The sequence below is a fragment of the Podarcis cretensis genome (genome assembly GCF_951804945.1).
Source record: "Podarcis cretensis genome assembly, chromosome: 10".
Taxonomy (NCBI): Eukaryota; Metazoa; Chordata; class Lepidosauria; order Squamata; family Lacertidae; genus Podarcis; species Podarcis cretensis.
The window spans coordinates 22,997,896-23,025,694 of NC_137179.1; the positions used below are offsets into that span (position 1 = coordinate 22,997,896).

General features: G+C 44.3%; 3 protein-coding genes across 7 annotated transcripts in view; 2 read left to right on the plus strand and 1 right to left on the minus strand.

Annotated features, from left to right (window-relative positions):
- Nucleotides 1–12,866, plus strand: part of BRAF (B-Raf proto-oncogene, serine/threonine kinase) — a 59,576-nt gene extending 46,710 nt beyond the window's left edge. For both annotated transcript variants that reach the window (XM_079992411.1, XM_079992412.1), the window contains 2 exons: nt 24–177; nt 3,777–12,866. In XM_079992411.1, the coding sequence (XP_079848537.1) occupies nt 24–177; nt 3,777–3,799 (177 nt within the window). In that variant the 3' untranslated portion in view covers nt 3,800–12,866. The remainder of the gene's footprint in view (nt 1–23; nt 178–3,776) is intronic.
- Nucleotides 12,867–14,197: 1,331 nt separating this feature from the next.
- Nucleotides 14,198–18,246, minus strand: NDUFB2 (NADH:ubiquinone oxidoreductase subunit B2). The gene is made up of 4 exons (XM_079993221.1): nt 18,073–18,246; nt 16,161–16,302; nt 15,355–15,458; nt 14,198–14,278 (listed from the first exon to the last, which is right to left on the minus strand). Exons 1-3 carry the CDS (start codon nt 18,168–18,170, stop codon nt 15,384–15,386), a joined length of 315 nt encoding a protein of 104 aa, XP_079849347.1. The 5' UTR covers nt 18,171–18,246; the 3' UTR covers nt 14,198–14,278; nt 15,355–15,383.
- An 88-nt stretch (nt 18,247–18,334) lies between these two features.
- LOC307224956 (uncharacterized protein) lies at nt 18,335–27,395 on the plus strand. Of its 4 annotated transcripts, none has more exons than XM_079992393.1 (12): nt 18,335–18,781; nt 19,439–19,647; nt 19,986–20,339; nt 20,693–20,787; nt 22,263–22,410; nt 23,073–23,304; nt 24,215–24,771; nt 25,102–25,216; nt 25,627–25,820; nt 25,980–26,143; nt 26,624–26,879; nt 27,146–27,395. In XM_079992393.1, exons 2-12 carry the CDS (start codon nt 19,441–19,443, stop codon nt 27,368–27,370), a joined length of 2,547 nt encoding a protein of 848 aa, XP_079848519.1. In that variant the 5' UTR covers nt 18,335–18,781; nt 19,439–19,440; the 3' UTR covers nt 27,371–27,395. The 4 variants fall into 4 exon arrangements, with proteins under 4 accessions (XP_079848519.1, XP_079848520.1, XP_079848522.1 ...); XM_079992394.1 differs by lacking the exon at nt 18,335–18,781 and adding an exon at nt 18,822–18,938; XM_079992396.1 differs by lacking the exon at nt 18,335–18,781 and adding an exon at nt 18,834–18,856.
- Nucleotides 27,396–27,799: the final 404 nt, after the last annotated feature.

Below are 27,799 nucleotides of genomic sequence, written 5' to 3' on the forward strand. Positions count from 1 at the left end.
CTCTTTTCTCTCTTTGTTTTCAGATCCTCGCCTCTATTGAGCTCCTGGCCCGGTCGTTGCCAAAAATTCACCGCAGTGCATCTGAGCCGTCCTTGAACCGAGCTGGTTTCCAGACAGAGGATTTTAGTCTGTATGCTTGCGCTTCTCCAAAAACACCCATCCAGGCAGGGGGATACGGTGGGTTTTCTGTAATCTGAAAAGCTGAAAGCATGTGCCTGTGTGTTTAGTGTGCTCCCCCTGCCTCCCTTCATGTGTGCATATGTTTCACATTCCAATGAGCTGGTTCACTTTGTTTTTGGGGAAGGTGTACTGACTGAAAAAGAACTTACCTTTTAAACTCAGTCTTGTATATATTCCCAGCATGGCATCTGTTGCTGGCGATGGATGGCCTGGCAATTGCCAACCATGAAAAGCTGCTCAGTAGAAAAGGGAAAAGGTCATTGAAAGTAGCTAGTGCTCTCTCTCTCTCTCTCTCTCTCTCTCTCTCTCTCTCTCTCTCACACACACACACACACACACACACACACACACACACAAATGCACCTCCATTTATGTTTGGATTGTAGGTCAAATTTCCTTCTCTTCTTTTGCCATCTCTGCTGCACAGGTAGCTGGTAGAGTTTTATTTTTGCGTTTTAAGCTGCCTGTTTTGTCCCTTCGGTCAGTGTCATGTGGTAGCAATCATGTTAGCTTCTCAAGTCAGCAGCGTTGCTGACAGTGGGCAAAAGTAAAGCAAGATGAACTTGGATTTAAAAGGCCAGCTGCATCCACCCTCGTTTCAGTGAGCAAAGGTGAACAGAACATATAAGACTTTGGCAGGGAGTGCCTTTTTTCTGAACTTCCTGCTCGTTGAAACCTGTTGCTTACTTGGAATTGGAAGTCTCTTTGTGTTTTTGTTTCATTTTATTATTGGGTTTGTTTGTTTGTTTTTGTCCTTTCTTACTGCCTCTGTTCTGGCACTGCTCTTGCTTAACACCCCTTTTCGGCTGTTTAAAATCAGTGCTGGACCCATGCCTTTGCGCCGGTCTGCTTCAGGCATGTTAATAAGCATTGCTCGACTTTTAACAGGTTAGAAGGGACATTTTTTAAAAAGTGAATATTGCTTTTTGTCTGTGTGGCCATGCTTGAAAGCAGTGATGCTCATAATAGGAGGAAATGGCCTTGTAAAAGCAAGAGTAGTAAACTTTAAAAGTTGTTTAAAGGTGGGAAAAGAAAATTTCGCCACCGGCTCTCTTACAAAGTCAATGGCTTGCTGCTAATGCTCAGCTTTATATGAGTCGATATTTCTACTCAGTTCTCCTTTATGTGGAGAAAACGTTTTATGCTTGTGTATAGAATTTGTCTAATTAGATCTCCAGTAAGGTAATGTGGATGCCAACCTAGCAGTTCGAAAGCATGTCAGAGTGCAAGTAGATAAATAGGTACCGCTCCGGTGGGAAGGTAAATGGCGTTTCCGTGCGCTGCTCTGGTTTGCCAGAAGCAGCTAAGTCATGCTGGCCACGTGACCCGGAAGCTGTACACTGGCTCCCTCGGCCAATAAAGAGATGAGTGCTGCAACCCCAGAGTCGTCCGTGACTGGACCTATGGTCAGGTGTCCCTTTACCTAAAGTAATGTGGAAGTCAAGGACCCTGAAGTCAAGGACCCTTTTTTTCCACATTGGGAGTATCTACCTTGAGCAGGTAAACCTGCTCTTCATTGCTTCGTGCTACATTCACCTCTGGTGACAAGTATTTAAATAATAACCTTCATCCGTACGTATGTGTCAAGCTTTTTTGTCTAGGTGACAATGATCTTGCTTGCTTTGTTATTCCTGATTAGTTGTAAACTGCTCAGCATGGTTCATGTCTCAGACAAGGAATGTTCTTGCTATTCTTCATTGTCAGACATATGGAAGTAGGGAAATTCCCCTACAAGCTAGTATGCAGCTGATTGAGTTGAGTGGTCGCCATTTAAATTTCCTGAAATGCCCGTAGGTAGCAGAAGTGCGGGGGCTGCTGCCTCAGCACTATGATTGCCCATGGCTTATCTGAAGCAACTTGCAGTGTCCAGTGTGAACTGATGAAGCCAAGGCTTGTGCCTGCTAGTCCATCATCGGTCACACGCCTGCACGACGTGAAGGCGGCAGCTTGCCTGTCTCCTCCTTGTGACTTTTTCTGGTTTGTGCAGGCGTCCCTTGCCCTTGATCATTGCCCAGCAGTGGCTGCCTTTATACCTCCAGTAAGCTGCCTTGTGAGCAGTTGCAGGTTTTGCATCCAGGACAGGACAGAAAGTTTTGATGGGCACCTTACTAGGTTATGTTGCTTCTGCGTAGTTGTTCCATGGAGGTTCTCCGTTGAGAGAATCAGTGAACTAAATAATTCTAAGCATTTGTTTTTCTGCTAGCTCACAGAATTTCAGGATACTACTGTCCTGATTATTTATCACCACCACTGCCTTAAATTTAAACTTTCAGATGTTTTGAACCTGATACCGATGACTGTGAATTCTAACAAGTCTTAAAATGGGCTTAGGATTTTCCCCCTCTTATGTTTTGCATAGCTTGGGGGTGAGGAAGACTCTGAGCGAATGTTCTTAGTCTATGGCTAGATGGAATGTCTAGCGGAGCCCTGCCTTTCCAAATTAACACATTTTTATCTTCACAATCCTGTGGCACCAATTAACACTCCAAATGATAAGCTGAATCAGGAAGAGGATCGGTGGGGGTGTAATTTCTTATTTACAGACTAGCCAGCAATCACTGTTAAATGGACTGAAGGTGGTAACCAAAGCCTGTAGTTTGGAATGGGTGAAAGAGCATGAATGCTCTTAAAATTAGCCCCAAAGCACAAGGTTTTGCTTTATCTGCTGCAGCAAATGGTGAAGCTGTTAGTTCGGCCAGGGCCTTGCTAAGATAAGAGACCAGAGACCTATGTAATAAGCTAGAGAAAGTAGAACCCAGCCGTACCTGCTTTTGACATCAGAGCACAAAATTTCTCATTTGGGTAGGTTTAATAGGGTACATATATGCTAATAGTATGGTATTTATTTAGCCTGCTGCTCTGAAGTAGAGCTACTAGAAAGTCTACCTTTTAAAGTTTTCCAGAGTGTAGCTTCTTGAGATAAACTCTTTTAACTCCACCATGTGACAGGAAATGGAAGCTCCATCCATTCTCTTGTCTCCTAAATCAGTTAGGTAGCCGTGTTGGTCTAACACAGTCAAAATATATTATAAAAATTGTCCAGTAGCACCTTAGAGACCAACTAAGTTTGTTCTTGGTATAAGCTTTCATGTGCATGCACACGAAAGCTTATACCAAGAACAAACTTAGTTGTTCTCTAAGGTGCTACTGGACTTTTTTTTTATTTTCCTAGATATTCCTAAATTAGTATGGAGGTTTGGAGAGCAGAGAGCCATGCCAATAAATCCTTGCTTTTTTGACCCCAAGAGAGCAGCTGCCATTGTGTAAAACATGTTGAGAATAATCTTAGAAATGTGAATGATGATAAAACTTTACATTTGCACATTCTTCATGAGAGTATGCGGGCTCTTAATACCCTGCCATATGGTCCAAGTTTGCTTTTTTGGAAACCCATAGTTAAAAGATTTGGGGAAAGTAACTTTGTCTTCTGTCTCTGCCAATGATATCCTTCTGTACATTTAATTATTAACAATTGCATTTCTCCTAACACCTGCTGCACCCGGTATATAGTGTCAAATTTATGCTGGATAACATTTCTGTCTTGCTGATGAATGAAACCCAACTTTTTAAACTCAGCTCTTGTCCTCCCTCTACAGGCGAATTTGCAGCGTTCAAGTAGCCACAGCAACATTGGCAGCAAATCCACTCTCTCATTTTTTTTAAAAAAAAGTCTTGTGTTCCTACGGTTTCTTTTTATAACATCCAGACTCTTCTGCCCCTCAAAAAAAATAAAAAAGGAAAGAAAAGGAAATTTAGAGGAAAGAGATCTATACGCTTAGAGGAGAGCAGAATGGAATTACCAATCCAACTTTGGGTAGGAAGGGAAAATCCCTTGTTAGGAACCAGAATCTATGCTGCCTGTATGTTCACCTCCAGTCTAAACACCATGTGCATTTGGAGATGATCCCCTTCCCCCACCCTGTGGCTGCCTGTTCCATTGGCATCATTCCCAGGAGAGAGGAGGGCTCGTGCTTTGACTTTCTGGTGCTCTGGCATGATGAGATTGGAACTCCTACTGCATCATTGGCTTGGGATGGTCTGCTGGTCGGCTTTCTCCCTCTAACAACGAGTTATCAAAGGCTGAACATCTGACGAGACAGAGCTAATCCAAACAATCATCCTCGGGTCTGATTTATTTTTTTCCTAGGGTTATGTGTGGTCTTTTTTTCCTGGTGTGCTTACCAATCAGTGGGATAAATGCAGTATATCCTTTTCAGCTGAAGGAGCACCTGCTCTTTCGGGTAAAAAACACGACAACAGGAACGTGGCCAAATTGGCAGATACATAGAAGGGGGAGTCTGAGAACGGATTAATTTGAAGGAAAAGGGAATGCTGCACCTTCTCTTTCCAGATTTGCTTTTATCTCTTGTTCAGAGCCACCCTTTCCCCTATCTTTCCTTTTTGTACACTTTCAGAAAGGGTTGGGAGGCTTTTTTTTCCCCTCTCTCGTCAGTCCAGGAACAAACGTTTTTACAAAATTACATTGAAGTGTTAAAACACGTAGCTTCTTTTCATTTTTTGCTGATATCATTTCACTCTGTATGTTTGTGTGTTGCCTTTTTTGGGAGGTGTCCAAAAAGTCTAATGCAGACTATGAAAAACAAATGTACCTATTTTAAAAGGTGCAAGGTAATGTCAGGTACCTAATGTTTCATAAACGGGAGTTCTCAGGTTGAACTGAATATGTTTTAAAAAGGAAAACCCATCCGCAGCCCCTCTCTGAAAGAATTACACATTCCAAAAATTGTGCTTTGGTACTTTTTGAAAAAGAACTTTAAAACATGTTAAATCTGCAAACTCAGCAAGTGTGTGTATGTTTTAATATGCAGTAAGTTGTCTTAAATGGCAGTCTGCTAGGAAGGTTTTGTTAAGAAATGGTACTTGCTGGATCAACATTGACATCTTCGCTCACTGTTTGCCTGTCCCCAACTTTTTCTATGTCACTCCTTTTCTTGCCCTATGTCTTGTGGCTTAAAAATGGTGGCGATTGCATTTTGCTTTCTCTTTTTGTCTTGCTCTTAATCCTCATTTGCAAAATGGGTCCTAATTCTTATTTTTATCCAGAAAAAGGGGGGGGGTCAAAGTTACCTCTAGTTGGAATCAGAATGCTGTCAGTTAGCAGAATTCTTTGCTGTGTTGATTAATATAACATAGATTTATTTTTATTTTATTTTATTTCTTTTTATTAAAGAGGCAGCTTAGATGCCACTAGAAAGAAGCTCAACGTCCACCAAAGCCTTGACATTTAGTGCTTTTTTGCCCAGTTCCAGAAGATAGGAGGCTGGAGACAACCTCTCCTTCACTAAACATTTCTAGTGGAAGCTGGTCGTCTGATGAGAGAGTTTAAGCAGTGATTGATAAATACCTCAGCTCTGTGTTTAGGAAAGCTAAGAGAAATGGAGCTGTCTTTCTCGGAAAGAAGGTATGTTCATGGAAAGCAAGCATACCCTGTTGTGGTCCTTGTTCTTCAAACCACACAAGCGTCATTTCATTGGATTGTTAAATCTTGTTGAGCAGCAGGGTGCTTAACAGAAATTAGACCAAGAAACAACTGAAATATGGGATATAATCCAGGTAGCAATAGCAAGTGGTTAGAAGTCACTGGGTCACATTTCATGCCTTCTCTGCACAAGTGCTACTGAAGCTATGGAAGTTCTTGGGCAGTTCCTTTTCACTTCTGCGGCTGGTTGTGCTAGAGAGAATTCCAGTGGATGTGGGCAGTGTAATGAGAATAAAGCAGCTTGTGTGCCAGACCTACGATAACTCTAAACCAGAAAAGCACAATTTTGGTTTGCTGTGCTTTTCTCAGCTGTCTTTGTGTGTGTTGGTGTGCAGAATTGGTTTGAGAGCAGTGTTTCTCAAACTTTCTAAATATGGACCATTCTTCCAGACTGACCTTGCCTCTTCTTATCACTACTGCCACCACCCAACCGCTGAACCTGGAGAGGCGAGAGGTCTGTTACAGAGATGAATATAGGAGATCCTTGCAGTTGCTCATGTGTGTGCGCACTACAATGCACAGAGACGCTTGGAGTATGCTACTACTGGCATTAAAAGAGGAAAATAGCAAGACGTCTCCTGTCATCATCTTAAAACCATGCAAGACAAATAAAAACCAAGCAGTAGCTCTTTGAGACCTGTACATTCCAAATCACATTGGGGTAATGGGGCAGTGAATATGCAATCACACCCATAAATCCAACATGAATCAGTGCAAATTTCTGCCAGGGAACATTTAGTCCACCCACCTCCTAATTGGTGGGGAGTGAAGGCACCATCTGCTTCCCATACTTTTTGGCTGTAGAATTTTCCTACATTAGTAAACCTCCTTTTTGTTTCTCGGGACTTGAGTGCTGGCAAGCATCACCATGGAAGAATGGGTCATTTAGAGATGTTTGGTAGTTGCAAGAAAGAGGATGTGGGTTTCCCACATGCAGGTTGTAGTGCTTAACTTTCTGATGTGCAAGTGTCTTAGATCAGATTTAGAAAATGCTTAAGCATCCAGGTTGTTAGGGCTTTCGGAGTTCTGTTGCTGCTGTTTAGGATGTGGGGATATTCCAGCGCTAGCCTAGGCGAAACCTTAGAATCCTCCGGCATTTCCACTTGTTCTCCACAGTCTTATAGTTCTATTGCCCCTTCTGCCTAGCCTGATACTTGTTGAGCATGTGACATCTTTCATGCCCCTACAGTCATACCTCAGGTTAAAGTCGTTTTGGGTTAAATCTTTTCAGGTTGCGTCCCACGGCGACCCATAAGTAACGGAACGGGTTACTTCCAGGTTTCGCCACATGCGCAGATGCTCAGAATGACATCATACGCATGCACAGACGCGGCGAATCGCGAAATGCACAGACGCGGGTTGCATTCTGTTCATGATGCGAACAGGGCTCTGGAACGGATCCCGTTCACGTCCAGAGGTACCACTGTAGTTTTCTTCAGAGCAACCAGTCACTCTGGTGCCTCTTCCCTTTGCCCCCCCCCCCCCAAATTACAGCTCGCATGTTGACTGCTGGCCAATCCATTGCACTTCACAGTTGGCCCACCCTTTCATCTTCCTCCTGATGTTTGCAGCCATTGGCCCATTCTGCACATCACATGAAACCATACTTGTATACCAAGTCTGCCTCAAACCCAGCCAGACTGTTGGTCCCACTGCTCAGTATTTTTGATGCACTGACTGGCAAGGGATCTCCAGGATTTCAGATGTGGGATGTTCCTAACCAAGACTTGCCTACAAAGTAGGTGCTCTGCCACTGAGGTATGGAAAATACCATGCTTCTCTCCTCCCCTGCCTTTTTCAGCATACTGGGGAAGAAACATACCAAACAACAACAACAACAACAACATACCCACAACAACATACCCTGTCTATCTAGTTGGGTTTCCCCAGCCACTCTGGACGGATTCCAGCAAATTATAAAAATATAATAAAACGTCAAACATTAAAAACCTCCCATTAGAGGGCTGCCTTCAGATGTCTTCTAAAAGTCTTCTAAAAGTTGTGCAGTTTTTTTAATCTCCTCGACATCTTTATCTCCTTGTCATTGTGGCTAACAGGCCATGATGGTAAGCCACATTTTCTTCTTGACTTACCATCATACTTTGTTAGGAATAAAATAAACAACAAGCTCCAGTCCACACATAGTGGCAAGGCAGTTCTGTTCTGTTTCCTTCCCAGGGCACTGAAGGAAGGAACAGCAAGAGCCTGTAGGGATCTTGTGAGCTACGGTATGCCAGGATATTGCTCCTTAACTTAAAATCATTGTTTTGTTTAAACTATGCTTTAAGGTGACGTGCAAACCAGGCCTATCCCATCTTTCATTGTTCCTGAACAGCAATAAGAAGTGCCCTGAAGCAACATGGGGAGGCAACAGCCCCTTTGCTTCTCTCCAAATATGCTGCCCTTCTAAGATCTGCTAGTGCTAAGGCCAGCTCTTCTCTGCCAAATTTTGAATCATTTACAGGAGACCAAATACTGCTAAGCTCTATCCTTACCTGCTTAGTTCATTGGAAATACTAACTGAAAATACACAATTCTCTTTGGGCTTTTAGAATGTGGAATGTGTGTGTGTGTCCTGGCTTGATTGTATTACAACTTCGTTATTCATTCATGTGCAGTAAACTTTTTAAAAAATAATAATAAAAATATATAGATAAAGCGGTAGGAAAAGGGTCTTGTTCCCACAAAGCACTTTAGAATGAGCTGCATACGCTTTGACTTTTCTCCACTTGCATCTGAACATACTGTAGGTCATTTGGCTGCTTCTTCAGTAGGACATCTATGCTGAAGCTTCCTTTTTCTCCTTCCTGCTGTCGTCCCTGAATCACCACAGTCTGATAAAACACAGTGCTGGTCACTTTAATTCTGTGCTCTCACTTGCTTGAAATTGCCCTTAAATTTGAAAATGGAAGAATCCGCCTTGAGCTCTCCTGAAGATAGGTAGGTAGGCTCCAACAGCGGGTTTGTTTTTTCTTAGACACTCTTGCCCCGTGGTCTAACTGCTAAATTCCTCAACAAAGAAGGCAACAATGCACACATGAGACTTGATGCCATCTTTGTACTGGCACAACACGTTGTGCATTGACACCATCCCTGCATTGGCACTGGGAATATTTATGCAAAAGTTGTTTTCAGTGCCGTTTGTTGCTTTGCCGCCAGGCTTGTTTGGGGGATTTTTTCAATGCTGGGAGACAGTGTGGGCAGCAGTTGACCAAAACCTAGTTTGAGATCCACCTTAACCTACACCCTGCTCATACCTGCTATAAGTGTCTGCTGCTTTTTGAGAAGGGCATTCTTATACTGATTTCCACTGTGAAGCATTATGTTTTGATCTTCTTTGAGGGAGCAGTTGCTTCTGGTTTGGTTTGGGGGGTTTTTGTAGCAGCAGGCTTAGTGAAAGAGTTCTGGTATTGGGTATGTGTTTGCAGGTGTGTTACACTGAATTACTTTTTGGACCGCGAGTGCAGCATGTGTAGCACAGACAGTTCATAGTACTGTAGCTAAGTAGCTTTCCGTCCATTGGAAAAGAAAAGGGAAAATGTTGCCCGAAGGGAATGACCCCATTGAGCCTTGCGGGCCTATGTTCTGGATTCACTCTGAACCAACTTTGGCTAGGTTAGCTTTGAGATACGAAATTGCAATTTGCCAAATGATCTGTGCCTTTTGTGACTTTGAGAGAAATTCTAGAGATGCCTGTGTAGGTGCTTTATCTAACTAGAGCAGTGGCTTTGCATTTCTTCCATTTTCAAATGTGGGTGAAACCGATCATGGAACAGGATCTCCTGACCACTGAAACAAATGGCTCTAGTAGACCTGCAGCAGAAATGTCATTTTATCTTAGTTGAGCTTTTTCTGGTAAGAAGAACACTTACCTTGTGTTTCCAAGTTGAAGTGTTCTCTCCCCAACACCCCTATATGTTGTTGAGCTGGAAAAAACACACCTTCAACTAATTATATAAAAAGAACCGATGGCACTTGTAAAGGAGGAAAAAAATGGAGACACCATTGCCTCTTCTGAGAGCCAACCATTTTATAAAAGGAATTTTAGCATGAAGGTGAAGAAGAGTACCTTTTTTTGAGACTTCACTGTAACTGGGGGGGGGGGGGACGACCTGTTTGATTGCTAATATTACTGGAAAAGGAGGGGGTGGTTATGCTTGGAACCATAAACAGGATTACAACCCAGGATTGCCAAGACCCTTTTCTCTGATTGAGAGAGGTGTCCGATCTTCTTCAGGCTTCCTGTTGTTACAGGTAACCTGTCTATAAACTCCAACCAGTTTTGTCTGGCATTTAAGTTGAAAAATCATGGATAAATAGCAGAGAAGCAGTCAGTGGACTAAAGTGCTGAAGTTGTATGTCTTCCATCCACCTGCCTAGGAAAAAAGTATGGGTTGGATTTTGAACTGGCTTTTCCAGTTTCTTTCCTACCCTTTAGGTTCTCGGCCCGCTATTATGATTTATGTAGAATTGGCATTAAGTGTATGAATTAGGATAGAAACGCAGAAGCCCAGATAGCCCTGAGATAGGCCCCTTTCTTAAAAGAGCACATGGATAATAATGGTAACACACAAAGCTGCTTTACAGTGAGTCAGAACATTTTTTCTGTCTTAGCAAGAAAAGTCCAGTCTGACTGGCAGCCAGCCGTCCAAATTTTTCCAAAACTTGCAGCAAGGGATTCTGCAATTGAACCCTGGGCTTCCTGCCTGCTTAGCATGTACTGCACCACTGAGCTGTGGCCCATTCCACCCCTCCAAAAAAATATGTCTGATGCAACACAATCATATGCATAATTACATGGAAGCGAATCCCACTCTGTTTACTCACAGCTAGACGTGTACAGGGTTGCAGCTTTAGTTGTCTATTTCAGACCCAGTTTTTGGCAGCTGGGGTGGGTTTGAGAGCATTCTGAAACTTTCTAGGCATTTATTTTGCAATTGCCAAAGCAATATCCATTTGTTCCATTCAGCCTCTGATATGTACTCTTTCTGCAATTACCTTGGAACCGTAATTAAACAGAATTACTCTACCTCCCCCTTTCTGAGCTAGGGAAATGCAGAGCGGGAGACTCTGCCATTTTTCGGATTATGGATTTGTCTGGGGGTTTGTTTCTTTTTGGCATCTAAGGCTTTGCGCTTCATTTGTGCTCTGCCTAGTTAATACCCTTTCACTGGTTTTATGCTGTTTGGGGGGTTCCAACAAGAGCGTTAGGACCTACAGGCTTATGGGCAGGGGAGGGTTGGAGGTTGGAAGGGCAAGCATTCATTTAGGCATGTATTGAAGTAGGAGGATAAAATGGACCAATTCAGGGGGGTGGGGGTGGGAACTGTTGTTTAGGTTGAGAGTATAGGGCCGAGTCTGAATAACTTTTGATTTAAATGATTAAATAAAAAATAAAAAACCTAAGTGCAATAAATGTACTTTGAAATTCAAAGCTGTGAAAGGTTCAAAGAAATACACCTCATTCCTTCCAGATTCTCCTCCTTCCTCACTCCTTCCTATGACTAAAATTGGGCAGTGACCAGCTTGCATGTATCCCGTAGATTTAGCCCCAACCCCCAAACCTTGGGCGGGCACCCATGTTCAGTTTACACAACAACCAAACAGAAGCTCACCCTTGCCCCAGCTTTCTTTTTCATAACGTAGACCTGCAGTTGGTTAGAATTCTGTTATAATTGACCCGACAGCAATTTTACCTGTTTCATTCTCACAAAATAATTCCCTTGCCATGTGACTGATGTTGGCCAATGCTTATTTTGCTCCAAGCTCACAGCGCCCTGCATTTTGAGTAGGGAGCACATGGGAGTATATTGTGATTGAAGAGCGGAGAGCCAATTGAAAGCTGAGCATTGCTTGCCCATCCACTGGACTGCAATAGCCCTTCTAGCCTGAGTCGGAAGTTTATGTAACCAGCACCTCTCCTGGCTACTAGGGACCAGTGAAGGGCAAAACAGTTGTTTCTAAGCAGCTGAAAACAGTAGTCAACATCCTTGCTTTGTATTCTCTCTGAAATACACACAGGCTTTTCCTTTCATTGCTCCCATTTCCTTTAGGAGATTTTATAACCACATTTGGTTACATGTGCTGTCCTTTTTCTCCTAGACCACACTACTACTTTCCAATGAGATTGGGAAAATGCACTGTAGTTGATCATTCTCTCCATTCCTTCAACAATAGCATTCCAATCTGTTATTTCATTGTAACACTAAGAACTAACAGGTGCCTACCTGCAAACAACTTCAAGGGTTTGGCTGTTGCAAGGGAATAGGCAGTTCGTAAGGTTGTTGCTTTTAATGGCCCCTATGCCTATCTTTTTCTACTATAGCAACCAGGACTCTAGTTATCCCCTGCAATCATCCTTGGTGTAAAGACAGATGAGACTGTTGATGCATTGTGGGGCGGGGGGAGCTGCCACTGGTATAAACTTGCTGTCATTGTGTGCTCCCCACCTTTATAGTGACGGGCAGAGTCTTTTGAGTAGAACTTGCCAACCCTAAGCACTGTACAGTTAGACCCAATGGAAGTGATTGCGCAAGTCAGATGACAAAAAAAATGTTTAAACAGTTACTCTAGAAAGGAGAAATGTGTATAGTGTTTTTAATTAGTGCAGTGAAATTCATATCCCAACCCAGCATTCCTTGAAGCTGTATTTGCCACAAGATGTTTTGAGCCTCCACAAGTCTGCTATTTTTAAAGTCTGTTCTTTCTTCAGAAGACAATTGATATCCATAGCTTACTTTTTAAAAATGACAATGGAGTAACTAAATGTTTAAAGGCCTGTATTTCTAAACTCATAGGAAAATGTTTATTTTCAGCTTTCTGTCTCATGGATCACTGCAGCTTTTCCTCCCTGCCTCCATTTTTTTTTTCCTTCTCCCCTGTTATTCACTGTAAATGCTGACACAGATTAATTTCGGTTGTTTTCCTCCCATGTTTAACCCCTTAGCCTAAACTCCCTTCATTTGAATTTTGGAGCTTTTTTCTCTCATGTAAATTTGTACAGTGGGAAATATTGTCCAGTTTGGTTTAGAAAGCATGGAGACATAAACTAAAGTTTGATAGCTGAAAACAGAGATTGAAGAACTATTTGTGTAAAGTTATTTAAAGAACTCTGTATTATATAAAAAGTTAAAAAGTTCTATGTATTTGATGTGAATACTGCTATAATAAAGATTGACTGCATGGAGTCTGTGTAAGAGTGTTAATAAAGGGGACTAATTCAGAGCTGAAATCAGAATTGGATGGGTCCTTGTAAGCCACCTAGTCCAGCCCCTTACTCCAGGAGTGGAGAAGCTTTGCCCCTCCAGGTGTTGGTGAACTACAGCTTCTATCAGTGCTATCAAGTGTGGCCAATGGCCAGGGATGATGGTAGTTTTGACTTCAACATCTGGAGAGCCAAAGGTTCCCCTCGCTTTACTCTCCAGGAGCATCTCCAACAGATGGCTGTCCAACCTCTGCTTTGAAGACCTTCAATTGAGGGCGAGTCCATCACCCCTCTAGGTTCCTGCTTCCATTATCAAATTGCTGTTACCACCAAGAGGATAATTCAGATGTCTAACTGAGATTTATACTCCTGTAACTTCAGCCCATTGGATCTAGTTCTGCCATTTGTGGCAGCGGAGAACATGTCTCAGCACTTCTTTAAAAGCCGAAGTCTGAAGAGAGCAATTATAGTCTACCTATCTGTCTTATTTTAAGTATTCTATAGCACCTTTCATAAAATCATCGCATATTGTCTTACAACAAAAGTAACGGAAAATACATTCAAGTAAATTCAGCAGTGTTAAAGTCAGGACAAAAATTAATTTGGGATAGCTGTTAACAGCAAATTTGTATGCAATGGTCAGCAAAAGCTGAGCACAAAGGAGTTTTTAGTAGGTGCCGGAACATAGTGGATCTCTTCTCCAAGCTACCTGTTCCCAGTTTCTTCCATCTTTCTTCACAGGAATTGTTTTCCATACTTCTAAACATGTTCGAACTTGTCTGTATCCTTAACATGCAGGACCCAGTACTGCTCTCAGTTGTATATAGCTCAGCTGAAGCTGAAGAGTGCAGGTGAGAAGCAAACACCTCACGTGTAACCAAATGGCTTCGCTCTACATGGGAAGGACCATGGCCCAGTGGTAGAACATCTATTTTTTTGCATGCAGAAAGGCCCAGTCCCTGGCATCTCCAGGTAGGGTTGGAAGGGTCTCCTGCCTGAAACCCTGGAGAGCCATTGCCAGGCAGTGTAAACAATACTGAACAAGATGGGCTGGTGGTACAACTTGGTATAAGGCTGCTTCCTCTGTACAATCCCTTTCCTAGTCAAACCCCTAAATAAGTGTTTCTGAAGGAGAACATGTAGCCACACTAAGTCGCAGCAGGCCCTTATTTCTGACTTATTAGTTAGAAGGTATTTATGGAAGTCGGGATTTTTACACAATTGAAGTTCTAGTACCAAATGCACATGAGTTTTAAAATACGTTGTAAACACCCCCACCCCGGTTTGAAAACACCAGCACTTCCTCAAACAGCTGTGATCTGGTTAGTTAATTTTATTTACAACCTGAATTAAAGTCTCTGTAAAATGAAGCCATTTGTAGATCTCGCAGGAGCCTGCAAGCAGTAAGGACAGATGGTTAGTTGGGCTGATTTGCTTCAAAGTGCACAAATCTTAACTAGAAACAAGAAAAATAGGCCACGAACAAGGCAAGCGCATCTTGCCACACTGAAGTTTCTTGCTGATTTTTCAACATAGAAAATGGGTGAGATTAATATTTCAACTGCATGGTTGGGGGCGGGGGGAGTGGTATTCAGTGCTGCACATGCAGAGTTCTGTTCACACAGTAGGACTTCTCTGCACACCTCAAAATCTGCTCCTGAGATGGACTTGGAGGGTGTGCAGGGGGCTGGAGAGATGAGTGGGAAATTCTGTTGTGCAAATGCACATCTGCAGTAGCAGAACAGCTGTATTGGACATGACCCAATGTCTGCTCTACGACCTTCACATAGCTTCATTAATTGCCAGTCAATTTCTACCATCAGTGAAAACTAAGCTGTTAATCTAAGACAGCGCCATCAGTTTACATAACATCTTGGATCCGGAGAAAAGCAAATCGTTTGTGAGTTCCTGGGGGGCCAGGAACCTAAAATGGATAATGGGGAAAACGGAGATAAAAGTGGGAAAGTGCAATGACATGTACAGTGGTGCCCCGCAAGACGAACGCCTCGCAAGACGGAAAACCCGCTAGACGAAAGGGTTTTCCGTTTTGGAGGCGCTTCGCAAAACGAATTTCCCTATGGGCTTGCTTCGCAAGACGAAAATGTCTTGCGAGTTCCTGCGGGGTTTTTTTCCCTTTCCCCCCCCTTTTCCTAAGCCCTAAGCCGCTTATCAGCTGATCCGCTGATAAGCCGCTTATCAGCTGATCTTCTAAAAGCCGCTAAACCGCTAATAGCGCTAATCCGCTAAGCTGTCAATGGGCTTGCTTCGCAAGACAAAAAAACCACTATAGGAAGAGAATCGCGGAACGGATTCTTTTTGTCTTGCGAGGCACCACTGTACCTCAAACATGCTTATACTGTAACTGGGAATGGGTATGAAGGGCATAAGTGGCAGTATTCCAGAGCCACTTCATTAGTTTAGCCTAGGAAGTGATAGTCATGTAGAACGTCATGTAGAAGTGCCATCATACCTAAACTTGCTTAGAACAAACTATTCAAGTTATTCTTCATCATCAGGAGGGATTCCCAGCTCTTCATCTGTCCACTGAGAAGCATCTGGATAAGGAAAGTGACCCTGTGTTGGATGGGAAAAAGAGAAAAGATTGAACACTTTACACCACCAAGGATACAGAAACGTGTTTTGGGACAAAGTCTCTGGCTTCTACGCAGAGACAAATATAACTACAACAGAGTCTCAGCTAATGAGTAAAGCTTTAAGCCAGGAGTACTTTAGGTATACTTAAAAAACTTATATGTAACCTCTCTTCAGCAGCAGCCTTTTAAAATGGTTCTGAAACCAGATGTTCCAAAATAGGGCCACAATATCGTTACCTAGGACTTGGTCTTACAATCATATTACACCTGTGCTATATCAAATGTAGTGGCTTCCAGTCAGTTTCCAAACCCAATTTAAAATGCCAATCTTAACCTTTAGAGCCCGTAATGGTTTGAAGCCAGGTCCCATATATACCAAGATGCTCTTCAGAGGCCCTGCTCTGTGTGTCCCCAAGGGAAGCAAAGAGGGTGGCTATTAGGAAATGAGTCTTCTTGGAGCTGACACCCCATCTATGAAATATCTCCCCTAGAGAGGCCTGACTGGAACCTTCTTTATGATCATCTCAGCAGCAGGCTTTTTCTGTACAGTAATCTCAAATCCATCTCGTGCACACAGCTAGGTAACGGGACATTATTTTTCAATCACATTCAATACTTCCTCACCTCACTAGAGAAGATAACCCTGATGCTATAGTCTTTCCCAGCCCATTCAAGCTCTCACCAGCACAACATCAGGATCATGCCAGAAGTTCCACAGGATCCAGAACCACATGAGCGCACTAAGCACTTCCCCCTTTATCTGATGGGCCGGCGGAGGCTCTACATAGTGGCGGTACTTGAAGACGTGCGCCTCTCCACTTGCGCTGCAGGACAAACACACGTACATAGAAGCAAGCGTCATGAACAATCAGGGCCAAAGAAGAGCAGAAATTGTGCAGAATACACTGGTACCTCTGGTTAAGAACTTAATTCGTTCTGGAGGTCCGTTCTTAACCTGACTGTTCTTAACCTGAGGTGCCGCTTTAGCTAATGGGGCCTCCCACTGCCGTGGCGGAGCTGGAGCACGATTTCTGTTCTCATCCTGAAGCAAAGTTCTTAACCCGAGGTACTATTTCTGTGTGAGTGGAGTCTGTAACCTGAAGCATCTGTAACCCGAGGTACCACTGTATGGTATTGGGGTGCCAAATATGGCCTTACAAGCCACTCTATTTGTCCCCCAGAACTCTCTCCAGGGCACAAGCTCCTTGTGTGCTTTTGCCTCGTTGGAATGCGCACTTGAGCTGCCATAATGGCCCTTGCTTGCCTGGAAGGAGGATGGCGAGATGCGGTGGTTATAATAATAATAATAATAATTTATTATTTGTACCCCGCCCATCTGGCTGGGTTTCCCCAGCCACTCTGGGCGGCTTCCAACAAAGATGAAAAATACACTAAAATGTCACATATTAAAAACTTCCCTGAACAGGGCTGCCTTCAGATGTCTTCTGAATGTCAGGTAGTTGTTTATCGCTTTGACATCTGATGGGAGGGCATTCCACAGGGTGGGCGCCACTACCGAGAAGGCCCTCTGCCTGGTTCCCTGTAACTTGGCCTCTCGCAGTGAGGGAACCACCAGAAGGCCCTCGGAGCTGGACCTCAGTGTCCGGGCAGAACGATGGGGAGGAGACGCTCCTTCAGATATACTGGACCGAGGCCATTTAGGGCTTTAAAGGTCAGCACCAACACTTTGAATTGTGCTCGGAAACGTACTGGGAGCCAATGTAGGTCTTTCAAGACCGGGGTTTTATGGTCTCGGCGGCCGCTCCCAGTCACCAGTCTAGCTGCCGCATTCTGGATTAGTTGTAGTTTCCGGGTCACCTTCAAAGGTAGCCCCACGTAGAGCGCGCCTCTGCAGAAACCTCCGACTTTTGCACAAGGGTAGCATAACCTATTGTACGAGTCGCACCTACAGATCGGGCCCAGGCCACTTCTGGCATGCAGCCCCCAGGAATACCTCTACTCTATGTAATGTTTTAGTGATGTATGGAAGTGAGAGCTGGACCATAAAGAAGGCTGATCGCCGAAGAATTGATGCTTTTGAATTATGGTGCTGGAAGAGACTCTTGAGAGTCCCATGGACTGCAAGAAGATCAAACCTCTCCATTCTGAAGGAAATCAGCCCTGAGTGCTCACTGGAAGGACAGATCCTGAAGCTGAGGCTCCAATACTTTGGCGACCTCATGAGAAGAGAAGACTCCCTGGAAAAGACCCTGATGTTGGGAAAGATTGAGGGCACAAGGAGAAGGGGACGACAGAGGATGAGATGGTTCGATAGCGTTCTCGAAGCTACCAGCCTGAGTTTGACCAAACTGCGGGAGGCAGTGGAAGACAGGAGTGCCTGGCGTGCTCTGGTCCATGGGGTCACGAAGAGTCGGACACGACTAAACAACAACATGTAATGTTTGTTTAGAACCGGGCTGCAGGCTGCACGTATTACTGGGGCGACCCTATGTTGCGACGAGCCTGCCATGCGGGGTTGTTGTGTCTTGTAGCTCCAGAGGAAGAGTCCCCGAACATTCCATCCCTCCGTTCCACTGCTTTGCATAATTTGCCCCGCCCCCTGGCACGCGCGGTGCGCTCTCCCCCCCGCTTACCGCCGGACTCCCGTAGTCGCGCCAGAACCGCTTTGGGCACGTAGGACCCGGGCGGCCAAGCGCAACCCGCCGCCCATCCGCCAAAGAGACCCCGCCATCCTGGCTGCAGCCGGCGGAGCCCTTCAACCCGCCACAATGTCACTCTCCGCTACCGGGTAGGCCTCGGCTCCCAATAAACCGCGCTCTGATTGGCTGCCGTAGCTCCGGCTCTCTTTGGCGCGTTCCAATTCTAGTCACGGAGAGGGGGGGAAGCAAAAGGAATCACCGTTGAAATATTCCCGCTAGAGAAGGTCAACATACACTTTCCGCTTCTTTTTCCGTGGATATATATTTTGAAAAGCTGAAGAGAAGCGCGAGTTGTCCTTCCAGAGCTCCCTACACTTTCCAAGCGATGCTTTCCCCCTTCTGTAGAATGGACCAGTCTGGAAAGTACCAAAGCTTTTCGCTAGGGGAGGGGTGTGTACGTGGTTCGTGGCTGTTTTCTCCCACAGAACGGTGGGCTTGGTTCTCACATCCGAGACGCAACAGACATGCCCCTGTCACGAAATGTAAGGCCTTTCATATTATTTGAGGGCTTCGTAAATGAAAAGAAGGGCTTCCTTCTCATCTCCCCCTGTTCAGGTGTTGAAGATGGTTCCGTCTGTGGTATCTGGTTGCCTGGCAACGGGCTGAGACTTCAGTATCCTACAGGAGAAGAAGGGGGGATCAGGTGAGATGCGGGAGAGAACAAGACGAAGTGCGCGGTGGGGGAGGGAATGTATCCTCTGAGGGAGGAGAAATAACAGTCAGTCCCATTGAGGTCTTGCAGCTTCCACTTGGGACATTCCCCGAAATGCTTAGAATTGCAGCCTCAGTAATTCGCTGACGTTGCTTTACTCGTTCCTGGTTATTTATTGAATGAAAGTTCAAAACACTGAAAAAGAACTAAAGCTTTTATGTCCCTGAGCCAGTAAACTTTGGCACACGATGTCTAATATAATAAGCAATAATAACCAGCTTCGGCATTGTGTTCTCATTCCTGAGGAGCCCCCGAATCCGAACCCAGTGCTAGTTCTGGTCAGTGTAATCAACTCACAAAAATGACTAGCCAGGGCTGACTTCACCCCATTAATTTCAATGGCTCTACTCGGATTAAAACTTAGCTGCATGCACACACTGATCCAGAGCTCTGCCTCTGCCTCAGTAGTGCTGCCAGAAGTGATTATTACCATAATTATTACCGTTATATACCCCCGTTAGAAGAATTAAGGGTCTGCCGAGCAGAAGGTGCCCCAAACACAACTAGGCTGGCTTATCACATTTTGAAGTGTGTAAAGTAGTAAACATAGTAATAACGATCCTGGTGCTGTTGTTGTTTGTCATTCAGAAATGTCCAGAATGTCCCATCGCTCTTCTAGTACATTACCCTTGTTGGCTGACATCCATGAGCAGAATGTGGCCTTTGTGCTTTGCACCTCAGAAACTGAGACCGCCAGCCTATGTATCTTGAAAGAACTCCTCATAAAGACTCTTTTTTCGCTGGCCCACAAACCAACAGATTCCATGTTTGGCATTGTCAGCTGTGCCAGCCAGCAGGTAATGGAAAAATTATCAATTGAGTGGTATAGAAAAACCATACCAATATAGGTATCTGTGACTCTTCCCAAGTATGTTGAACGCCAAACTGCCATCAACCCTGGCCAGCATTCCCACTGGAGTCCAACAACCTATGGAGGGCCTCAGGTTGTGCATACCTGGCCCAGGGGTACTATCCACAAGCAGCTTTGTGAGCAATTGGTACTCTGAATCAGAACAACAATAATCAGTACACCACTTATGGACTCCTGGAAATGTGGGTGGGTGGACTCCCGGAAATGTGCAACCTTCTTAATTGTACTTTGGCCTTTGTTTTCACCCTTTCATTTCCCCTCCAGGTGCTAAAATGGCAGAAAAGTTTGGTAGAATGTTCCCTCCGCAGTGTCACTGAAGCAGCTGCCTGGATCAGAGCCCTTCAGAGCAGCAGTGGAGCCAGTGCTGTGATGGCTGTGGCAGCAGCACTGGAAGACCCCTTTTGCCAAGCTGTGTACCTGTTCACCAGTGGGCTACCTGAGCATGCTGTGGAGGAAATCAGTAGCCATCTTAAGGAGGCAGAGAAAGTGCACCCAGTGCACATAGTATACTTGGTAGGAAGCAGAGGGGAAAATGAACACGGGACACAAGAAATAATGGAGGAAGTGACCAAGGCGTCTGCTGGTTCCTTTCAAGCAATCAGCCTCAGCTCTGATGAGGTAAATGAAAATTGGATGAAGCAACGTTGACTCTGAGGGCTCATTCATACATGTCTGGGCACCACTTGATGTGTCAGTCTTCAGTTAGCCAAATGTGTGAGCTAGTCTCTATTGGAAAAAAGCGCACTCAGAAATACTACAATTCTTTTTGTGGTTTTAGATCTATGATGACTCCTTTAGACATGCAAGTCATCGCTTGATATGTTAACAGTCAAGTGATGGACATGCATGTGCAAATCGAGAGAATCAAATTGTTGGAAAGGATGGCATGAAGTCCTAACAATGCAAGTAATTGTAACGGATCTTTCAGATCCCTTACTACTTTGTGATTCTGTATTTCCGCAATTTTCTAGGATATTCCTGGCTGCAGTGAAAGCATTTGCCACTCTGATTGTATGTGCAAGCAGCCCTGTTCCTCTCTGCTGATAGGCCATCATGCTACAGCACGGTAAGTTTAAGGACTGTGGATCTTTTAGGTTAATAAGTCCTTAGAATGGCAACTGAATCCGTATTGGCTTCCATGTTTCTTCAGCCTTGATTTACATAAGTCTGAGTAATCCTAATCATCCAAAAGCAAAGTTATATGTAAAAAGTAAAGGTGCCAGTGCTGGTCCGCAAGAAAAAGTTCAAAACCCATCGTTGGGCAGTACGTACCTTTTTATTAGGGCAACCAAAATGTCACAAAATAATGAGTAAACTTTTGGGTTCTGCAGAACCCTTCGTCAATCTTTTTTTTTTAAATAATTTTTATTAACAGGCCAATCAAATCACATTAATTCCAAATCACATTAGTTCCAAATTATACAGCCAAATTTTTAAAATTTTGTTGGGGGTACCCATACTTCGAGCTCCGAAAGGGATCCAAACATCACTCTTGCTGCTGCTTTAATTACACAGTTCTGTCCAGTTCTGTCCAGATAGTCTCTTTGTTATTTTCCTCATCTTCTTGTTGTTATCATATATTCCTTTCTTTGTGATCTCTGATAATCTTCACAAGCGGGTTGAAAACAAACATAACCTGTGTGGATTTACACTCTCCAAGAGCCATATCACATAAAGGACAGACGCCATTTCCATACCTCCATAAAGAACATTCCCACAGTCTGTCCGTTGATTTCCACAGGCCTGCCAATCTGTATCTCAGGGGGCCCTGCCAGGTCAAATTCACATTCCGATAACCATACATTCACATTCCGATGACCATGGTCCTCCTGTGGGCAGGCCTGTCTTAATGAATCTCCATTTGTAACTGCATCACAAAGCTTTCTTTCCATTCCCGATGATTCCCACCAGTCCTCTCTTTGATCAGTAATTCATTTCCACACAGTTCTTAATCTCCTCCTTGTGATTAGTAATTTGCAACGATTCTTTCTCTCTGGGGGGGAGCGTTATTGGGTACTCACATAAGACAAAAAAAAGAAAAGTTTTTTCCTCCCCCCCTTTCCGTTTCGCTCCGACATACCGATCTTTTAATGATGAGTCTTCTCTTAATTTATTGTCCAGCCCATCGCTCCGCATCACAGAGATCTAATTAATCAGCAGTCTTTACTCCCGATCTTCACTTGAAGTACAATATGTGCATTTGCTTCTTTTTCCAATTATATATTTCGAGCTGATGCAAACCAGTGTGCGATTAGAGACAGCATCCGGGAGAGCTGACCCCACCCGAGGGCTTCGTGCCTAGTGCCCTCACCCCCTTCTTTCGAATCCAGGGGTGAATTATGGGCACAGCAGGCAAGGCAGTGCCCCCTATTCCCTTGGGGGGCAAGGGAGGCTGCATATTCCCATATCAGCTTCTTAATTACCTCGTGCGGGTCGGAGAGATGTTATTGTCGGCCATCTTCCAATGCGCCCCCTGGTGGCCCCCCCCCCGAACCCTTCGTCAATTTTGTCCCAGCACATGTTAGTTTTCTATACCCGCAGATTTCCTTCGGATGCTTGGAGTCCAGTAAAGGAGGATTTTGTTGACTGGTCTTCAGAGGTTTACAATTTGCAGAGGGGGGTTCAAGTCCTCGCCAGAAGAGAGACAGATGGGTTTTACTATCTGGGTCACATTGTCCAAGAGGTTAAGGTGAGCTCATTTAACTAATGTAGTGCTTCTCAAACTGGGTTTTAGCAGATAGTTTTGCTCACTCCCTTCTAACCTTATTCTCTAGAATCTAGATGTCATGCTTAAATGCTGCCTCCTATATATAAAATAATAATGTTAACTAGTGAAGTGATATCCTTGCATTTTATGTTGGGGGTGGGGGAGTGGAGTGGAATCGGGCTCAAAAGATAAAGTAAGATTACAAGCAGTGAGTTTTTGTGTGATGGTGCTCACCAGTACCATGTCGGTTGCCCTCAAGACCACGAGGAAGGGAAGTTTAACTATTTATTTATCTATGCCATCACATGAGATCCTTATTTCTGTGCCTCTTCCACGAGAGGGCCGGAGCGTGGCAACACAAGAAAAGGCCTTTTTGGTGGTGGCTCCCCATTTGTAGAATGTTCCCCCCAGGCAGGTTTGGCTGACACCTTCCCTATACACCTTTAGGTGCTGGGTGAAAACATTCCTTCTTCAACCAGGCCTTGGGCTAATTAAACAATCTATGGCCTTTTAAACTGTGTGTTACTATATTATGTGTTTTTGTTTTTTTATATATTTTTATATTGTAATCATTGGATGAAGGGTGGTATTGAAATTTTATAAATGAATGAATACATGGCAACATTGCTGGCTTAATCTTGCAGGGCTCCAGAGAACACGTTCTGATTGAGTTCCAAAGATCTTGGCAGTCCCGGAAAGGCAAGATCCTGTGTCGGATGCAAGAAACGCCCCTTTACGATGTCATCCATTATGAGGATGCCAGGTGGCAGCCCTTAGCTCCAGGAGATGCAGTCCTGGCTCCGTGGGACAAGAAAGGTGATCGATACGGTCCAGGCGTGATCCTTCAGGTTGCAGAGGCTGGGCCTTCTCATTCAGGTGCTGCTTGTTTTGTGCCCTTTCCTTTTCTTTTCTTTTCCTTTCCTTTTAATTTAAATGTTTTATTAATGACAAAACACAACAAAAGAAACATCTGGCAAAAGAAACATCCAAGTTTGAAAAAGAGCTAACTCACAATAAAGGAAAACATATCTCAGGAATATACAACTATTTATTTGAATGGGAAGTGAAAAAAGAGCAAGTTAAAGTTGTAATGGTGAGATGGGCACAAGATCTTGGATATAATATCCATATGAAACAATGGGAAAGATTATGGAGAAAGGATATAAAATTCACGGCGTGCTATAATCTTAGGGAGAACGTAATGAAAATGCTTTATAGCTGGCACCACACTCCAGCCAAACTTGCTGAAATGTATAAAGGTAGATTGCCAACCTGCTGGAGGTGCAAAAAAGAGACAGGGACATACTTACACATGTGGTGGGATTGCACAGTCATCTGGGAATTTTGGGACAAATTATATAATGAATTCAAAAAGCTATTCCGATTTACATTCAGAAAAAGACCCAAAGCCTTCCTCCTAGGAATAATGTCAGTGGAAATCAGAAAAGATATAAGGCCATTGTTTATGTATGGAACAACAGCAGCCAGAATATTAGTGGCAAGAAATTGGAAAAATGAAACAGCGCCCACAATAATAGAACAACAGACTCTTATGATTGAATACCTCGAACTGGCAAAGATGACGGGGAAAGTAAGAGGGCTCTCAAACCAGAAAGTATACAAAGAATGGAAAATATTCAAAGATTATCTAAAAACATATTGTCCATAAGCTCCTGCAGCCAATCAGAAGCTGTGCCTTGGTTTGGTTTGGGGAATACAACTGCTGTCCTAGCAGAGTGGCATACTTGCTTCTAAAATATGGTTTCATATAGATTTCTGTTTACAGCCTTTAAAAACAGCAAAGTGCTGGTGAATTTCTGGAATGGGCAGACTAAGAACATGTCTGCAGATGTTGCTCTGAAGATCCCTCCTTCTTTGAGTGAACGCATCGTCCTTGAGCTTCAGATGCCATTAGCAGCCAGGCAGATGTTAGTGGAACAGAATCCAGATTATCCCTATGTTGTGCCACCTGGATACAGAGCTTCAGGGCCTTGCCAGCAGAGTTATTTAGGTGAGATGCACTGGGAAGATATTCCAAAGGACTGCTGTGTTGGTGCTGGCTGCAGCTCTGTCCATCACCCGCTTTGCCACTGTTGCTTCCAGGCTTGGGAGTCCTTTAGGTCTCCCATTTCCACAGTGCAACGAGATGATGCCTTGATCCCCAGAACCAAACTGAAAAAGGAAGAACTGAGCAGGAAGATAGAAGAGCAGCTTTCAAAGGGAAGGCTTCCTATTTCAGGAAGTAATGAGAAGGAACAGAGCAAGAAGCTGAAGGAAGCAGACGGCATTGCAGATTTAAAATCCTGGGAAGAGATGGAAAGCACATTTACAAAACCAAACAAGGTATGTCGTCATGTTTATGATGGCTGCAAAAGTATTATAATCCTTGGTCCCTTTATCTTGGGTAAGGATTTGTTTTCCCCCAGAGTACGGTCACACAATGTTATAAACGTTGTTGAAAAAACCAAGGATTCACTATCATAGTCAGATCACAGGCAAATTTCCAGGTGAATGTTGCCTTTATAATGTGCCATGTACTATGTGATGATGCTGTAGAAACTCAGCACAGTATAGTAAGTTTTCCCAGCCCAACCACACAAAGTCAATTAGTGTTTCAATCACTGTCACTCTCCTGTGTGCTCTTTAGCTTTTTATTCTTTATTGATTTTACAGGACCATTCGAGAGAGGGAGTGTCAGAAGCTTCACAGGAAGGCCCTGGCACCATGGTTGATGTAGCTGTCAACACAGACAAATGCTTAATTCAGCATAAACAGCAAAGACGAAGAGGTAGGCAGCTGTGATGAAGGCAATCCAGGGTCTCACAGTGACTTTCCAATAGGTATTGAAATATAAGAGTATCAGCCAGCAGATTGGCATAATCAGATGTATGGTTGGCACATCACATGCTCCTTCCCTTTCCTGTCTGCCAACCCCCCAGGCTGCTCCTTGATACACAAACCAACAAGTGCGCATTCAGCTTCCTCCTGCTAACAACCAGAAGTGCCCTCCTGCACCAGTCAAAGGCTGGTCTAGCCTGGTATCTTGTTTCCCGCAATGATTGACTAGTCACTTTCAGGTTTCTGTAGATTCGAGCATTTTCTTGAATGTGTTTCATCAGATCAAAGTCTTCATATACCTGTGCCATTATTTTTAATGACTTGCCTCACTCTAACATGGACTTTTTTTTCATACGGTAGCCCTTTCCCAGTTCAACAAAATCCCACTTTCTGCCCAGCCATGCCAAAGGAGTCCTTCTCGGAAGACGTATGCTGCAGATCCTTCCCAGCTCCAGGCAATCTTTAACTGGGTGGACCAATCACTGAAGGAAGACTATTCTACTGTCAAATCGGTTTTGCCCATCAGAAGAAGCCACAGTGCACCTCCCATACAGGTGAGGACACCCCCCTGTCTCGGCCTTTCTATGCAAATGACCACACCTGACTTACCTGAAGCAGCATTTCGGTGTTAGTTTGGAACAAAATCCAATAAGAGATTAGTCCACTCCAGAGAAACCCATCCCAATATGATGGAATCCCTCATTCCCTTTCAGAGAATAGTGACAAAAGCGGTGACTCGAGATGGTCCAAGAGAGATGGGCATCAACACAGCCAGGATGGAGTTCAGACGGCAGAAGATGGAGCAGAGGCGGCTTAAGGAGGAGCAGAGGCGGGAGGAGGAGAACCTCAGAAGAGAACTGCTGCTTGACAACAAGAGGTAATGAAAGGAAGGGGTTAAGGGAACCTCTTCCACCCTAGAGGGGCCCCAGAAGTGACTTCAGTCCACATTGCTTAAAATTTTGGGGCCTAGTAGACCCAATTTGAGCCACACAACTCAAATTAATTTTTTGCTGTATATATTTCAACAATCCCAACGTTTGAGAGTCGGTAGCACAGATGATGTAAAGGCGTTGAAGTACCGCGGTACAGCAATTTTAAGCAAAATCCGAGATGTAGTAGTAAATTTGTTTTTAAAATGTGGTGATCTGTTGTGGAACGACCCTATTGAAGAAGATGACAGTGGGTTACCCAGACCTCAGTGCTGGTCACAAAGCCCCCCGCCCTGTAACAGTCCAAGCTTCAGGGCCCCCAAAATGTAGGTCCGCCACTGCTTTAGGCAGATCCTCTGTTTTATGCAACAGGCTGAGCATGACAGACTAAATAGCACTTTACCTTCTCTGGAACTTCTTCAAAATAGGCAGAGGTCACTCCAGCGAACCTTGCAAGGCTCTCAAAAGCAGCAGGAGAACATTGGGAGCTGGACCAAGTGGCACACGAAGCAGCAGCTGAGGGCTGCAAGAGCTGAGACAGGGAGAGGGGAATCCTGCTTCCAGGAAGACCTAAAGAACAAAGAGGAACAAAGGCTGGAGTTCTTAAAGGCACAGCGCCAGCAGAGGGAAAAGCGGCTGGCAGAACACCAGGAAAGAATTGATGACCATGAGAAAAAAAGACTGGTGAGGGCTGTTCTCTTTGGCTCTTCTCCAGTTTCTCAAAATATTCTAATCACATGGAGCGAGATGAAGAGCAGGGCAGGTTTACCTGCACATCCAGAAAATCCACCTTCTGAGCCAAGGAAAACCTGACTCTGCACTCAGATAAATTAGGTCAAGCAAATGTATCTTCAGAACTGCTTTATTTGCACAGTGTACGTATTTCGACTGCAAATACGCTGTAAGGGGGGAAAGAGCTTAAAGTCCCTTTTCTGTGTCCTTTTCTGCAGGAGCTGCTCAGGAACAGAATGAAATCCATGCAAAACAACTTGGAAGCCGCAGCTCAGGAGCAGGACACACAGAGGAAAGAGAAGGCGGCTGCCAAATTGCAAAAGCTCCGAAATCAGGACCGGATGTCCCAGCAGGTGGAGAAAGAGGAGCAGAAACACAAAGACCTCCAACAGTATCTCAAAGAGCAGAGTCTCCTGACACTGCGTGCCTCACTGTTGACATAAAAACATTGTCGTCTGAATAAGCCCACTTCTGGAACAAAGCTGCTGTTACTAATGTTCGCATGTGCAAGGCAGTATGATGTTGAGTGCCGTAGAAATGGCCCCACTGAGGCCATCTTCAGACAATGGCTTATCTGAGAATTGGGAGGGTAGTATTCTGAACCATAAGTGCTTGCAGGACACAATTTTTGGTGTCCTATCCATTTGTGATCCAACTGGTTCACAGTGGGTCTGCGTCATGCTTCAGGCTGTTCCTGGACAGAGGATCAGCTGGTCCCCACACCAGGGATCGCCACTCTTTTTGGACCAGTGGGCAGATGTAAAATTTGGGGAGAGCTGTGGGTACCAGTCACTAAATGACTGACATGTGGGCATGGCGTAATGCAAAATTAGAGAAAGCCACCCCGACCACCTTATGCTTAGCACAGGAAG